Source organism: Pseudoliparis swirei, chromosome 15, assembly GCF_029220125.1.
Source record: "Pseudoliparis swirei isolate HS2019 ecotype Mariana Trench chromosome 15, NWPU_hadal_v1, whole genome shotgun sequence".
Classification (NCBI taxonomy): Eukaryota; Metazoa; Chordata; class Actinopteri; order Perciformes; family Liparidae; genus Pseudoliparis; species Pseudoliparis swirei.
Window position 1 is genome coordinate 14,162,881 of NC_079402.1, and position 15,066 is coordinate 14,177,946.

The window sequence follows — 15,066 nt, forward strand, 5'->3', positions numbered from 1 at the left end:
CTGGTGAGGTCGGAGTTCACAATCCTGATGGCCTGAGGAAAGAAACTCCGTCTCAGCGTTTGATCACCTAACCTTCTCTCCTCACTCTCCTCACTCTCCAAACTATCTCTCTCTCTAAACTCTCCAAACTCTCAACCAACAACCCACATTTTGAATGGAGCCTGAGGGGTTTATATTGCTGTCAAACCTCCCGGCAAAATCTGAACCATTTCCCGAAGCAGTCACGTGGTACAGCCGAGCAGCGAGGCTTCGGACGTCATCATTTTTGGCTCCTCCCCTAAATGAAGCACGCCTCGATACGCGCTTCGGGGAAACGCCCCCTCCATTCCTCGACACCCGCTTCGAAGCGTCGGCACATCTCGTAACAACACTAGTTATCCGGATCATTCTGATCTGGATTACAAATTTTGAAATACCGGCCCCAGATGAGTGAAAGTCATGGATTGGATACCAAACTCAAAGATGCAATTCGCGTTTCCCACGCGGACTCTGGCTTTATAACACAATGACGACATGCCAAAAATAACCTTTTAAGGATCTGGGAAGTTTTAGAAATACAAAATGGATTAAAGAGTTCTTGCAGTTTTAAATTGACAACACTGTTATAGATATGTTTTTTTAAATGCTGGCCTAAGTGGGAAATGCTTTCAGGCTACTGAAGTAAATTTAGTAGCATGTAGCGCTCGAGAACACCAATGGCAAAAGCCTCGCCATCAAACATTTCGCGCGAAAAAAAAGTGGTCACGAGAGTTTAAAGAGGTAATAACAAAAACAGGCGGTCGTTGATAAATACTAGTTTTCTATTTGACCAGACCATAGGAAGCTTCCCATCAGAAAAAAATTAACGTCGCGTTTGATTGGACGCTCTGGTGAGCGGCTGGTCCCGCCTTGGCCCCGCCCCCAGCAGCCAGCTCGGCTATCCTGCGCCAGCAGCGGTGTGTCACGGAGGTTGGGCTGCCGCCGGAGAGACTCGGAGTCAGGGCGAACACCCATCCAGTTAACCCAAACTGGCATCGCAGTGGGGCTGAGGGGCTCCCCCTGCGAGTTTTAAACCCGACTACAGCGTCGGTTGGACCCTGCGTCTCTCTCTCTCTCTCTCCGTCGCCACAACCACCCGTCCTCCCGATGTCGGATTTCAAGCTCGGGATCGTGCGGCTCGGCCGTGTGGCCGGGAAGGTGAGCAGGAGCCCAGGACTGCCATGTGCGGCCGGGGGAGGGCCCGCGGGGACCACAAACGTTGATGAAAAACGGGTTTTGCGGCGACGAGTCGGTGTCGGTCGATAGCTTTCATGGTTATCAACCCGTTGCCGACGCGGGAGGGGCACGTCTTTGCCGATTTTAACTGTATTTTAATGGATTAGAGGAGCCGGCCGAGCCAGACTGGTTGGTTGTCTTGTTCCTCCGCCGCCACCAACCGTCTCGCGATTAAGCTAACTAGCATGTAGCCGGGTGCGTTAGCAGTTAGCGGGCGTTAAATGGCAGAATAGTTCCTCAAAGGTAAACCAACGGGTCCGTCCCCAGTGTCGGGTTGAAACGGAGAAGACCATTCAAGTATTTCTGAATCGGAGCTGGGTCCTATCGTCCTAACGGCCGGCGATACAGTTAGCAGTGCAACGCTAGCCTTGTTATTTAGATTACACGGTGTCGTGTCTGCTGATGAGGAAGCCATTGGCCCAATGCATCAACTGAGTCTTTTGTGCAACGTGACAAAGCACCGGCAGGCCGGCACACTTGTCTCCATCTGTAGCCGAAAACAGAGGGGTTTTTTGGGCTTAAGTTGCAGAGTTGAAACTGTGCAACGTAATGCGACGTTAAAGTGTGGCTGGATGATGGTCAAGAGAGACTCGTGTCGAGCTGCTGGTGTCACAAGACACTTGCACTTCGGGTAGACTGGCCAGACCGTTTGGGTTGGAGCGGTTGCCCACCTGCTGCGTTACAGTGCTCCTAGACATATTTTTTAAAATTACATGTCGCATGTTAAGATTTAGACAATAGTCTGGCAGATGAGACAAAATGCCACATCGCATGTTTGGACCTTTTTCGGTTTGTGGACAACACCCGGTGCTGTTTTGTGCCACGGGCTACTGTGTTGGTATCTTGTCACGTGCATTTGAAAGTCCCACCTCCTAACTCATAGTTTAGATCACTTGGTCAACACAAGACTGTGTTGCTACTTTTTAAATATGCATTTTGAGTCTGGATGTGGTTCAATGTTGGTTGAAAACACTGTTAATAAAAACAGGAAGTTGTTCTGTGATAGGCAAGCACAGGCTTATCAGATGATTCTATAAATTATCATCACAGATTGAAGTCTTTAATCATTTACTGTTTGCGTATAACGTTTCATAATGCTCTTTGTGAAATGCGATTTGAAATGCACGTCGTCTTATATGGTCCTGCACGCCGATTGCCTTTTTGTTTTACCCCCTGGGTTTTCGTGTAAATGTTCCGAAAAGCAGGCCATGAAAAGATAGCTGCTCCTGTATGTGTCCCAGGTGTTGACATGAAAGTATTCTTTCTCTCTTCTCTCCTTTTAGACAAAATACACACTGATTGATGAGCAAGACATACCGCTTGTGGAAAACTATGCATTTGAGGTAAACTGAACATTCATCAAACTTGTGTTTCTGAGAAGTATTGCGGATATCACTTTTCTTATTGTCTTTGTTAAAACATGACATTATGTAATTTTCAGGCGCGCATGGAGGTAGATGCGGATGGCAATGGAGCTAAGATCTTTGCCTACGCTTTCGACATTGGCAAAGGCCGCTGGGCAGGAAGGCCTTTGCATGAGCTGCTCTGGTAAGTACTTTGATAATTATATATCAGGTGTGCAATAAGCAGCACCTGGGCTCAATACATTGACAAGCATTCTTATTGTGGAGTTGTGCTGTCTTTCAATTATAGTTAACCCAATTATTGACATAGGGCGTTTGAACACAGATAAATATGGTTGCAATAGTCTTATATGAAAAGAGTTCAATGTGCAAAATCAATGCTGAAGAGGCCAGTTTCCAGCAGCCAGTAAAGCTGTTGACTACTCTTAAGATCCACCATCTGTAAACTTATTTGTGGAGTTGGAGCTATTTATTGATCCTTTTTACATCGTTATATTATCATTTTTATAGTGAGCTGCACATATTTTTATGACCGAGAGAAAGTTTAACGGATCTTCTTGTTGCCTTTTATAATTCATGCTCTTATAACATGAGATCAGTGTTGAAATAAACAATGAAGTGGACAAAATGCAGGCCTAGCTGTCCTGCTAACACCGCTACATAAGTGGATCTCATCTTAATCAGGTGTTTTGTAATTGTTAAAGAGGCTGGTTGACTTATGAAACATATGTCTTGACACAGGGAGAAGCATAGAGGAGGCATCGCCCCCAGTTTTCAAGTCATCCACATCAACTCGGTGACGGTGGACAACCGGCTAGATAACCTGCGACTGGTGCCAGCGGGCTGGAGCCCCAAGCCGGAAGAGATTTCCAGCAAACAGAGGTAGACTACAGCTACACTAGTGCTACGGGCGTAGCACGGCACAAGCCGTATGCTGTGTGTGATTTGCGAAGCCAGTCAGATTCATTAAGGCTTAGCCTGAAAAAAAGGGATGTTTACTTAATTTCTTTGAAAACGAAATTGGCATTTAGTTTTTTGCAAATATTTCTTCCATGTTCCCTGACTTGTCCAGAGAGCAGTCTCTGTACTGGCTGGCCATCCAGCAGGTACCAGCTGACCCTGTGGAGGAGCAATATCTGGAGCTGAGCCGCACACGCTACTACAACGCTAACGGGGAGCTGGTGGAGGAAGAGGAGTGCTCCTGCACCTACTACGAGTGTCATTATCCTCCTTGTTCACTCATTGAGAGGAGGGTACGTACTGTGAAACTCGCATGATATATTATAAACCCAACTAGATGTGGGTGCGTCTGGCAAAATTGTTACCTCGGGTCACAGTACCAAAGCATGAGACGCAGAGCCAAACATAATCTGGTTCCTCGTCTGTCAACAGCTCCGTGAGTTCAACATCTGCGGTCGCTGCCAGGTGGCGCGCTACTGTGGCTCCCAGTGCCAGCAGAGGGACTGGCCCGCCCACAAGAAGCAGTGTCGCGAGCGCAAGCGGGCGCTGGCTCTCGAGTCGGAGCCCGAACGATGATCTGCCCTCGTCTGGGAGAGGAGCAGGGAGAACAGTGGGGTGGGGGGGGTCGAGCTGGACTTATGGGAGGGGCGCGGGGATGAAGTGCAAACATTGGGGAAATTGCTGACAAGAGACTAACAACTAAGGACAATGTTGGTTGCTTGATTGTTTGATGGATGGTAAGAAGATGGATGGGAAGGAGAATAAGGCAAAAAAGACATTTGCCACTTTCCAGAGCTGGTAATGCTCCATAGCTTGCTTGCTGGATGACGGGGAAAGGTATTATTATTTTATTTTATTTCTCATTATTTTTCTTGAGGGGGGAGACCCTTGAGATCTACCTGCTGCTATGGTTTTGTATGTGGGGGGGGGGGGGGGGGTGGAGTTGTCTTGTTGACAAACTGGACAAGCTTATTTGGACCACAATATAGACAGTCGTCGTCATCCACTTTAGTTCCTCCACCCAGCCGCTGGGTGTGGTGACGTCTGTGCAAACGGGGGACCCAATGGGCTGCAGTACCCGTCGTTCAACTGGTACAACGGGACATGGACCTTTTCACTGTATCACTCCCTCTCTGACCTCTGCACACAGCTGCTGTTGTCATGGTCATCGTCACCTTAGCCGCCTCCCTGACTGTCGTTCCAACTGCGAAACACATCAGATTGATTTCACTGATTGGATCACACTACCAGTATTGAGTGTGGATGTGTGTGTGTGTGTGTGTGTGTGTGTGTGCGTGTGTTTGTATGCATGTGCTGCCAATATGTACTGAAGGACATTGAAATGGTCAACATTGGTTTCGGACCAGGTTAATGTATGTCTTTTCTCTTCTTAAAGGGGCCATATTACACAGTTTTAAATTTCATATTTAATCGTAAATTGATGGGTTAAATATTTTCACTGTTCTATAATAAAGTAGCTGCCAAATAAAGGCAAACCATTTTCTAGACGTTTTCTTGACCCATGAGTTAATTTATTTTTCTATCGATTTGATCAGACTTATGTTGTTTGAGACTAGGTACAACGTTTTAATTACCACTTTGAAAACAAACAAAAAGATTCTCCAGTTATTAGGCTGTTCATGGTGATCTCAGTACTTTGACAGGCCTGTGTCATGATCTCACATAAACAACGCTTGTTGTTTTGGTCACGGTATAAGATACTACTTTATTGTGATCTCAAAATAATTATACAATGTTCCAGACACAAATATCTTTTTTTCTGATTACCTACCAAAGTACTCTCCTGTAGTTTTGGCACTCCTGTATCAACTGTTTTAAGTCCCTCCAGTCGGTCTTAGTCTTGCTGGTTTTTAACAGACACCTGTCTTTTCAACTGTATTTGTTTGCACCTGCTGGGTTTTGGTATGCGTGTGTTTCGGTCAGGGTTTGCTCTAAGGAGTTATTTTTTTGGAAGAAATTCTATCAATGGAGCTATATTTATTTAAAACATTTGATTGTGAAACATGTTTTTGTCCTGGTGATATTTGAAGGCAAATGTTCTAAAGAAAACAAAGTGGACTATATGGGACCTTTTTTATGTCGCGTCTTTTTGGGTAAGGAGGGGGACGGAACACTTTAACCCAGTTAATTATTTAGTTTTTTCCTTTCCTTGTCCTGAATGAATGAGTGAGTCCACTTCCTCTGTGTTGCCCGTCTAGTTTTCCATGAAAATACTGCACACATCAATGTCACTAAAAATCTTCCACGCAAGAGATGTCTTGGAGTGTAAAACTTGAACCCCCCCTAACTCCTTCTTTTACACACCTTTTTGGTAGATTTTATTTGAAGAGTGGTTATATGAACTGAACGATTTCCTGCTTTTGTTTTACTCAACAGTCGTCGTGTCGTGAGTCCACTTTACCCACAACCGCCGGCCTTCCTTGTATTACTACAACGCACACCTGCTTAATGTGTCCGAGGTGATGAGGCCAGACACATAGTAAGCATGTTATTCACAGTTGTACATGCGACTTGTTGATTGTTTATTTTTTATGTGTGCTAACAGGTTTTCATCACTGCACTAAAAATGTGGCTCACCTTGTTAATGTATTTGTCTGGGATGGGTTAAAGGGCGGGAGGTGATTTGGATGATTTGGAGTGTACAAATTGTGTCTGACATCTTCTCGTTTTGTAAAAATGTAAACATTAATCACCTAGAAATAAAGCTACAATATGTGAATGGAGGTACAGTTGGGTGGGGGTGGGGGGGGGAGAGAGATAATTGACCGTTGCTTTTCCAATGTAAAATGATAATAAATAAAATGAACCTCACGCTAGGAGTCAACTTGTGGAGTCCTCAAAATGTGAATGACGATAAAAGTATCCATTATAATTTATCTAGTATAATTTCAAACTATGTTCAATTCAAGGTTGCTTGTAAAGAAGAAATTCATTTTGAGGACATTTTGGTCAAAGACCGAAAAACATTTGAAACGCCTCAATAATGAACGTTAGTTCACAGAAAATCAACCTGATGAGTCTAAAATTGTCAAATGAGAGTTACTCAATGAGAGTTGGCATATTTATTTGTTTTCTCAACTCTACCTGCACTGTCCATAGGTGCCCACAAGAGGTTGTTAACAAACACATTTACAATCTTCTATCTGCCTAAAAGTACTTTATGGTGTGTTATAAAACACATATTGAATGTTTCCACAGCTTTAAATGCCTACATTAATTAAGAGACGTTGGTTGATACCGAGTATTTTAACTATACAGCCCCATATGCTCATATACATGCATTATGTTACAAATATTTGAAAGATTGAAAATTAAATTAGAGATTGTTTAACATTAAGTATTTTGCCGGTTCAGGCTTCTCAAATTGTATTTTATATTTCATATAACTAAATTAAATGTATAGATTGATGTTGCCTTTTTCAGTTTTCTAGAATTTTACTTGGTAAACACAGGAAGCATCACAGCCTGGTTTGGCAACTGCTCCGCTCAGGACAGGAAGGCTCTGCAGAGAGTAGTGCGTTCGGCTGAGCGCACTATTGGAACACTCCCACCCTGCAGGACTTGTACACCAGGAGGTGCAGAACCAGAGCCGGCAGGATCATGAAGGATCCTCACCACCCCAACAACAGACTGTTTCAGCTGCTGCGGTCAGGCAGGCGCCTCCGTAGTCACGCTGAAGAGAGAGAGACGGAGTTTCTTTCCTCAGGCCATCAGGATTGTGAACTCCGACCTCACCCCCACCAGACCCACACAACTGCCCCTCTTAGGCACACACACACACACACACACACACACACACACACACAATATTGTGTTGTTTTTTTTTGTAAATAGTGTGTACTTGTTGCCCTTGCACATTCCTGCTGAGCATTGCCACTTTCATTTCACTGCACACCCTGTGTGTGTATGTGACAAATAAAATATCTTGAATCTTGAATCTTGAATCTTGAATTATTAAAAACATAAAATATCAAAAGATTATAGATTATGAAAATAACCACAAGTTGTAGCCCTACTCTCCCCATATATTTAAAAAAAAATTCTTCTATGAAGTGGTTTTTACATGATATCTGCTACAGGGAACCATAATTTTTAATCCCCCACTCAAACCACATTCAGGTCATTTTCCTCCATCACCGCCAACCCCCGCCCCCCTTATTTGATTGTGAGTTACATGTTATTCTCAAAGACTTGAATTCAGATATTTCTACCGTTAAATCTGATTAACCATCTGTTTTTTGGACTGATGGCTTCACAGATGTAACTCTTGCTCCTCGAGATTGATATGTGTTTACCACACAGTGCTGCAACAGCGCTTACCACTGGGCCACCTTTATACTTGTAGTGCATGTGTTATTCTGTGTACCCTGTGTTTGAAATATCTTTAAAACCATAGTAATCCCTTTATTAACTCGTTGGCTTCATCACTCGTATCTCGGGAGTTCATCTCTTCTTTCTCCTGTGTAACAAGGAACAGATGTCTGGTAACGTAAGCCTCTGTGTTCTTACTTGTGTCTCAGCAGTAGTTCTACGCTCTCCATCTGCCTCTTCTTCCTCCTGCTCATGTCTCGCCTCCAGCGGAACCCTTGAAGTCCCTGTGGGGTCAAAGTTCAACAGAGGGGGGGGGGGGGGCTGTGCTGTTGTGGAAGGCCTGAGGTCGCACATGGAGTTTTACATACACAAAGACAGGCTGGAATGATGACTTATTGAAGAGTTAATTTGTTTACTTGAACTTAATACTGCTTTTTACATGCATTTAAAGTATTGTCACCAAATAATAAATATATTCTTGTTTAGTGACCAAAGTTGAGCAAGATGATATTGAAACACCAAATTCATCTTGTAATATGTGGGAAATTATCTCTAATGACAGATCATTCTTAGCTTTGGTGAATAATATATATATACTCACTATAATGTCGAAAAAATTCAGATAGATGATTTTCTTTTTGTCTATCTAAATAGACAAATATCAACTTTTATAGTCAATGCAAGTGGCTTTTCCAAAGGAATCACAAGACATAATTGAAGGATTGTTGCAGGATAACAAAGCAGAATAAAAATCTGTAGAGATCTAAATTGTCTTCTAAGAAATTAGCTTTACGAAGAAGCATCACGCTTTGCCACCATAACTAATCTGGGTAATGTCACCACTGGTCAAAACAACTGGACCGTGTTTTTCACTGCCGCCTCCTGGCAGGTAACACACACACATGGCAAGGTTACATTTCTAAATCAATATGATGTCACCTATACATTTTCTTTTTATTTTGGACACCTTCATTCGGGTGTAAAAACGTCTACATATGTAACTTTAACGTCACCCTTATTTTGAGCTTTAGCAAACTTTCACAAACATAATAACACATATTAAGTCTTATTTTTAGTCAGAATGACTTGTAATAGTTTACTTTTGATACATTTCCATGTCTTTATTTGTTTTATACTTTTTCAATTGCTTCCTCTTTGCTTCAGTCTTTGTTCTTAACATCAGCAACATTGGGACTACAGATGGAAAATAGCCTCTTGGCTTACTCTGGCACATTTACTGCAATGTTTTTATCAATGTGCATTACAAAAACAAACAAAAATTACATTATTTACTGTGTATTTTGGATTATAATTTTCGTTGGCGAGGGACTGCAGTACTTCGTCATCCCCGCCAGGCGTCGCTAGTGTTTATACAAACAGCCGGTCCTCTCTGTGTGTATGTTTTGGTTTGCAACGCGGAAGTTAGAAATGAACACGGTCGCATCATAAAATAATGTTAATCTCCGTGTAATATTTTGACCCCCAGTTTACAACAGCAGCAACATAATGGTCAATATCGGTCTCACAAAAGTGGACCATACGCTGGCAGCAAAACATCCGGTGGGTTGTTAGTTTGTATCTTTCTCTTACATCACTGTAGCCTGCTGACCCCGGAGGACGCCGACAGTCAACAGATTGAGCCGCACAAATATTCATGCAGGTCAAATCGTGCCTAAAATGCTGTTTGTTTTCTCACTTCTTCTCTCAGGGCTTACAGAGTTTTGCTGCCTGTCAGTCTTGTGCTTTCATGATGGGGACTGGGACCTTTATACTTGGTAAGAGATGTGTAATTCCCGACAATTGAAAATGCTCTGTTGTGGGGGGCGTAGGGCCACTGTCAATTAGGACAGAGGCCAATATAATCAGTGGGAGCAGTAGGTGGAGCACACCGTTTTTGGACCGTGGGAGAACACGGGACAATGTGTTTTTGATTTCATGCATTTTTTGGGAACATACAAATGGGCCATATAACTAGAAATAAATAAATAAATAGTTTGGTTTTCGTGACGGGGGCGGAGTTTGTTTTTCGTCACGGGGGCGGAGTTTGGTTTTCGTCACGGGGGCGGAGCCTGTTTTTCGTGACGGGGCGGAGTTTGTTTTTCGTCACGGGGGCGGAGTTGTTTTTTTTCACGGGGGCGGAGTTTGTTTTTCGTCACGAGGCAGAGTTTTTTTTGTCACGTGGGCGGAGTTTGTTTTTCGTGACGGGGCGGAGTTTGTTTTTTGTCACGGGGGCGGAGTTGTTTTTTTTCACGGGGGCGGAGTTTGTTTTTCGTCACGAGGCGGAGTTTTTTTTGTCACGTGGGCGGAGTTTGTTTTTCGTGACGGGGCGGAGTTTGTTTTTTGTCACGGGGCGGAGCCTGTTTTTCGTGAGGGGGGTGGAGTTTGTTTTTCGTCACGTGGGCGGAGTTTGGTTTTTGTCACGGGGGCGGAGCCTGTTTTTCGTGACGGGGACGGAGCCTGTTTAAATCAAATTTACCAAAAAATATCGGACCTGGTGAGTCGACGCAGCTACCCACCCAGAACATGTGTGCCAAGTTTGGGGTCGATCGGACGTTTCCCTGAGGAGTTACAGCGTTTCAAAGTTTCGTCAATTTTGGGCATTCCAACGCCTTTAGCGGGACGATTCCTGGGGTTACCGGGACAAAAGCACATGCCTGGAACCGGGTGGTCATGGGCTATCACACGAAAAAGAAACCGAAACTCTGGGCCCGTTAAATCGAATTTACCAAAAAATATCTGACGACGCAGCTAACCACCCAGAACATGTGTGCCAAGTTTGGGCAAGGGAAGAAGTGGTTCCGATCCCGACCAGCAGAGAGCGCCAAAGCCAATGATGCTGTGGTGCAAGCGAGGCGTCTGTTGCATGGTATGCCAATCCATCACCAAAGCAAGGCAGCTTCAAGCCCAGCAGCAAGGAACAGCACCCCCAAGAACGTCCCCAAAGAAGAAGCTCCCCCGACTGGAACCCTGCATAAAGAGGCAGCCCCGGAACCAAGGCCCCAGTGGTTGAACTCAAAGGAGGCAGAGTTGAGTCATACCTACGTAGCATGGTCGCACAGCTGCAGAAGGATTTAGCTGAGTCCAGGACAAGGGAGCGACAGCGAGAAGAAGAGGAGAGACAGAAAGTTAAAATACGTGAGAAACAGATGGAAGAGGAGAGGAGAGACGAGGAGAGGAGAGACGAGGAGAGGCAGAAAGCTGAAAAAAGTCGGAAAAGAAAGGAAGAGAAGCGAAGAGAAAGAAAGTGCCCCGTCATCCCCTGCTCAGCCCAGAGCCCAGCCACAGATGCCACTGGAAGCTAGATGCAACCAAGATAACTCCCTTTCCCCCATTAGTGCCGCATCGACCCCCACCCCCAGTACAGACCCCCCAGCCCCATCCTCCGGCCCATCAAGATGTTTCGATGGCTAGAGCTCCCCAGCTCCATCCCCCGGCAAGCGACGTCTAGAGCTCCCCAGCCCCATCCCCCGGCCCATCAACATGCTTTGACACCGAGGACCACCCCGCCCCATGTCCACCCCGGACCCATCAGTCAAGTCCCCCAGCCCCTGCAGTCAACAATGGAGCAGCGTGCATGAGTGCACCCCAACACCCGACGAAAGACTCATCCCAAGAATTGGACTTCAAGGGCACATTGAACGTGCCTACAAGCTGGACCAGAGAACATAGGTCACCACGGAGAGCCAAGCAGACTCCGCCAACAGATGACTTCCAGCATCAACTACAGACAGAGTGCCCCCAAGACAAAGCGGAACAACAACATATCCAAGCCCCACTCATAACACCGAGCACCGGGGTCACCCAGTACAAGCCGTACAGCCCAAGGGATATGCACTTCATCACGGACCAGCTGCCCCCCACATCGGGAGGAGGAGTCCCCTGGATAAAGGCACTCGATGCTGCCACCACCGGGATCCCCTTGGCAGTAGGAGACATGAGGGCAATCCTGGAAAAATGCTCCTCGCTGAGAGAGCTAGACGACCTGGAGAGAGATGCTGGCTGCTCATCTGCCCATAACAGCCAAGATGTGGACACTGTCAATATACACCTGTTCGCTGCCATCAGAACACGGTGGCCCTTTACCCCTGACATGGCCAACCTGTCTGGCATCAAGTTAAGACCAGATGAAGATGCTGAGGCCTACTTGTCACGAGCGGCAAAAGTCTGGCAATCAGCTACAGGCACGACAGAGATGTCACCTATGAGATATGGAAGGAATGTATCAGCCACCTCATTGCCCAGCACATCGAAGATGAAGAAGAGGAGAAGGAAAACAAAGAAAAGATGACCATGACACTGCTAAAGCTACAACTAGCAGGAAAAGATACAGAAGCTTCTAAACACCGTTTGCACTCACATCTATGGCAAATTTAGAGATAAATTAACATGAGCATGTCTTTGGACTGTGGGAGGGAGCTGGAGAGGGAACCCACACTGCCAAGGGGAGAACATGCAAACTCCACACAGAGGCACCCCGACCGGGAATTGAGCCTTCTAGCTGTGAGGCGACAGTGCTAGCCACTACACCACCGTGCAGCCCCTCCCATCTGACCTTAAAAACTAACCTCCATTTAAAAAAGTTAAATAGTAATAAAAAAGATAAAAAGTAGTAAAAAAGTAATGAAGTTACAAAAAAGTTACAAACAGTTAAAACGTTATAAAAAAGTTAAAAGGTGAACAAGTAATACAAATGTAATAAAGTATTAAAAACCATTCACACCTATGGGCAATTTAGAGATCAATTAACATGAGCATGTCTTTGGACTGTGGGAGGAAGCTGGAGAGGGAACCCATGCTGCCAAGGGGAGAACATGAACAGAACTCCACACAGAAGGACCACCATGACCGGGAATTGAACCCACAGCCCTCTTGCTGTGAGGCAACAGTGCTAACAGTTTTGTTAATATTTTAAACATAGAATTGTTTCTTTTGCTGAATGTATGCTTATTGTGTAAGCTTTTAAATTTGAACAAGTTTAAGCGGATTTGAAGCTTTGCTCCATAGGAAACCATTCATTATTTATTCCATACAAATATTAATCATTTGATAATGTGGAAAGATTTAAAAAATCTGAAAATATACAGTAAAAGTTGAAGATTATGTCCAAAAAAAATTACATGATTGAATTAGCTGAAAGTATGAAGATCTTAGAAGCTTTTAAAGTTGAAGACTTTCTCCATTGTGATCCCATTCAAAATAATAACCATAAAATATTTATAATATCAACAGCTGAAGAGTTAGAAATATGAAAAGTCATTCCCCTCTATTCCTGAAGAAGCTGCATTTTTTTAAATATTTGAATGGTTTAAATAGCTGAATATATGAAGGACTAGAAGAGGGACAAAAATGGTACGGAAAAAATATAATAATAAGTTTATTAAAGAAGACAAGAACAATAGTTAGACTGCTGAAGCATTACAACTAATTAAACCTTCACTACCAAGATCACAAACATGAGCCCTGCAGCTCCCTGTGTGCTCACGATGTTGCAGCAGTGAGCTCATGTCATGATGATGATGATGCAGCAGTGAGCTCTTCGTCATGATGATGACGATGATGATGCAGCAGTGAGCTCATGTCATGATGATGATGATGCAGCAGTGAGCTCTTCGTCATGATGATGATGATGATGATGATGATGCAGCAGTGAGCTCATGTCATGATGATGATGATGCAGCAGTGAGCTCTTCGTCATGATGATGATGATGATGATGATGATGATGATGATGATGATGCAGCAGTGAGCTCATGTCATGATGATGCTTCTCAGATCAGGCCTGTTTCTCCAGGGCTGGACAGCTACAGGTGCTGATTTGAATCAGACTAAAACTCAGACAAACTGAGCACATACATGGTAGCTGTTGAGTGAATGTTTGTGAATTTAAACGTTGCAAAAGACAATTGGCATATAGCTTTAACATCAGATGCATGTATGTTTTAGGAAGTATGAGAGCAACAACCCCAAAGGAAGAAGTGTGAAGAGATCTAGAAACTCTAGGCGACGAAAGGTGTGGACAATTGAGGGAAAGGGAAACACTATGATCCCGTCATGACCTCTCTGACTCACTACAGTGGCATTTAAAATCCAAATAAGGCATTGTTTATAGCTAGGGTTGGGTACCGAAACCCGGTGCCAATATGGTACCGGTTCCAATACAACCGGTATTACCCGGACCGAAACGCAACGCACATTTCGGTGCTTCTTTCCGGTGCCTGAGCCGATTGAAATTGAAAAAAACTATTGTTGTGAACTTCTCTGGTGACTCCGCCCTGTCAGCAGGTTGCGATAGCCTCTCATATTTAAGTTTGACAGCGGAGGCTGCGCCGTGTGTGACGGCGTGAGGCCGTGTGGAGCACACCAGCGTCAGGCTGGACGCGATGGGGAGGCCGTCACCGGTCCCCCTGAACACGTGGAGACCGATTATGACGAGCAGCCTCAACTCAGATTAGTACCGTAACGTTGATTGCAAGTCTTGCATTCATAAAAGTAGGCCAAGATAATGCATGTGTGTTGTATATTTACATATATATTTTGTTTTGTATTTTACTTTTATACTTCTATATCTTTCATCCCTGTTTTTTATATTTTGTGTTTTGTTTTTATTCTTGTGTGTTGCTGCTACTGTCACGACAAATTTCCCCTTGGGGATTAATAAAGTATATATCTATCTATCTATCTAAGATATAATAAATTAGCCATTATAACCATGCTTAAGCTAGCTCGTAGCTAGCGCGAGCTACGAGCTACGAGCGTGACAGTCTGCTATCAGATGTGTTGATGTCCAGCGGTCCCGGCTGTATACCCGGTGTTACCGGGAATATAATGACGGAGGAATAAAGACCGTGGGGCGTCACTTTGTTTCAGTGTAACTCTCGCTGTCAGAAGCAAAACTTTATTTGTCACGTGTCATCTTCAGTCCCTCTGATTGGTTGTTCTCTTTGCCCATCAACAGTGACAGGATTAACCCTATAAAGGCTGCACATGACAATACATATCACCTCATATAATGGAGAACATATATTGTGTATGTTAACAGTCTGATATCCGTTGTGTGTCGGTGCTCCATGATAACGGCTTCTACAGGGAATATGGCCGAAGAGGTTTTTAATGTCCTCATTGTGCGTTTAAAAAAAAAAAGTATCGGTTCAGGCACCG

General features: G+C 44.3%; 1 protein-coding gene across 1 annotated transcript; it reads left to right on the forward strand.

Annotated features, from left to right (window-relative positions):
- Positions 1-940: 940 nt before the first annotated feature.
- On the forward strand, positions 941-4,171 carry zmynd19 (zinc finger, MYND-type containing 19). Its single transcript, XM_056432786.1, has 6 exons — positions 941-1,176; positions 2,538-2,597; positions 2,696-2,802; positions 3,360-3,500; positions 3,691-3,871; positions 4,011-4,171. The coding sequence occupies exons 1-6, from the start codon at positions 1,126-1,128 to the stop codon at positions 4,152-4,154; spliced, it is 684 nt and encodes a 227-aa protein (XP_056288761.1). The 5' UTR covers positions 941-1,125; the 3' UTR covers positions 4,155-4,171.
- The last annotated feature ends 10,895 nt before the right edge of the window (positions 4,172-15,066 follow it).